We start from the raw sequence: 1,034 nt of genomic DNA, 5'->3' as shown, positions 1-1,034 counted from the left end.
ATAACGTATTACTTCAATCTCCGTTTTCTTTAATATTTGACCCGTTGCATTTTAATGATAGTTTGAAGGAACAAAAACAAAGATTCATAAATCTTTCTACAATTCGTTTCAAGAATGGTGACCAAGACAGCAAAATCTGCGAAGCGAGCACGTAAACTGATCGCGGCTTTGCAAGATGGCGACCGCCAACACATAAAGAAGAGAAGGATGTGTCTAAAGCCGACATTAGGCAATTTGGAAGCTGAAGAAATGCTGGCAAGACTACGTAGTGCAACGGAAACCAAACAAAGAAACCGCGTCGCTCAAGGTTGCCCAAATGTGAAGAAGCTGCCGAAAAAATCAACAAAGAGACTATTGGCACCTGACGTTCAAGGTATAGTAGTCGTGATTCAATGTCCCTCTCTAGATCTAATATGAATGGCGCAGCCTTTTACTGCAAGGTGGATGAAATTTTCCTTCGCGTTTGTGCTAGCTGTGGAGAGCTGTCCAACGCGTCAAAAATGACGAGAAGACCATTTAATGAAGTCGATTTATACTTGGATCCTTTTCAAGCAGCGCCCCAATACAATACTTATGGGTCTTGCGGAAACCACTGGTCCACGTCGTGGCCATTCAGAATAGCCAAGTGGATCGCATGCTCCAAGCGTCCCTCGTCTCTGTTTTCGTAAAGCCACTTGACAACGTTTAGGTGGCCGTTTGCCGCAGCGTCGTCCATCGCATCTTCCGGGTATCCATCGGCGCGGTTGTAGTCAAGCCACTTCACGACGTGAAGATGGCCGTTTCCAGCAGCCACGTCCATCGCAGACGCGGAACATCCCTCTTTACGATGTTCATGCAGCCACTTGACGACATTAAGGTGGCCGTTTTCGACAGCTTTATCCATCGCATGCTCCATGCAGCCCTCTCCACGATGCGCATGTAACCACTTGACGACTTCTAGACGGCCATTTTTAGCAGCCCACTCCATAGCATCTTCCGTACACCCCTCTTTTCTGTTGTTGTGGAGCCACTTAACGACGTCGAAGTGGCCGTTC

At 47.3% G+C, this 1,034-nt stretch overlaps 1 protein-coding gene across 1 annotated transcript in view; it reads right to left on the bottom strand.

Moving 5' to 3' along the window:
- Positions 1–571: 571 nt before the first annotated feature.
- Positions 572–1,034, bottom strand: part of PPTG_14873 (hypothetical protein) — a gene marked incomplete at both ends in the record, with an annotated part of 929 nt that continues 466 nt past the window's right edge. The window contains one exon of the mRNA XM_008912212.1: positions 572–936. Within this exon, the coding sequence (XP_008910460.1) occupies positions 572–936 (365 nt within the window). The remainder of the gene's footprint in view (positions 937–1,034) is intronic.

The sequence above is a fragment of the Phytophthora parasitica genome (genome assembly GCF_000247585.1).
Source record: "Phytophthora parasitica INRA-310 unplaced genomic scaffold supercont2.45, whole genome shotgun sequence".
NCBI classification, from domain to species: Eukaryota; Oomycota; class Peronosporomycetes; order Peronosporales; family Peronosporaceae; genus Phytophthora; species Phytophthora nicotianae.
This window is presented reverse-complemented; position numbering and strand designations above follow the sequence as displayed.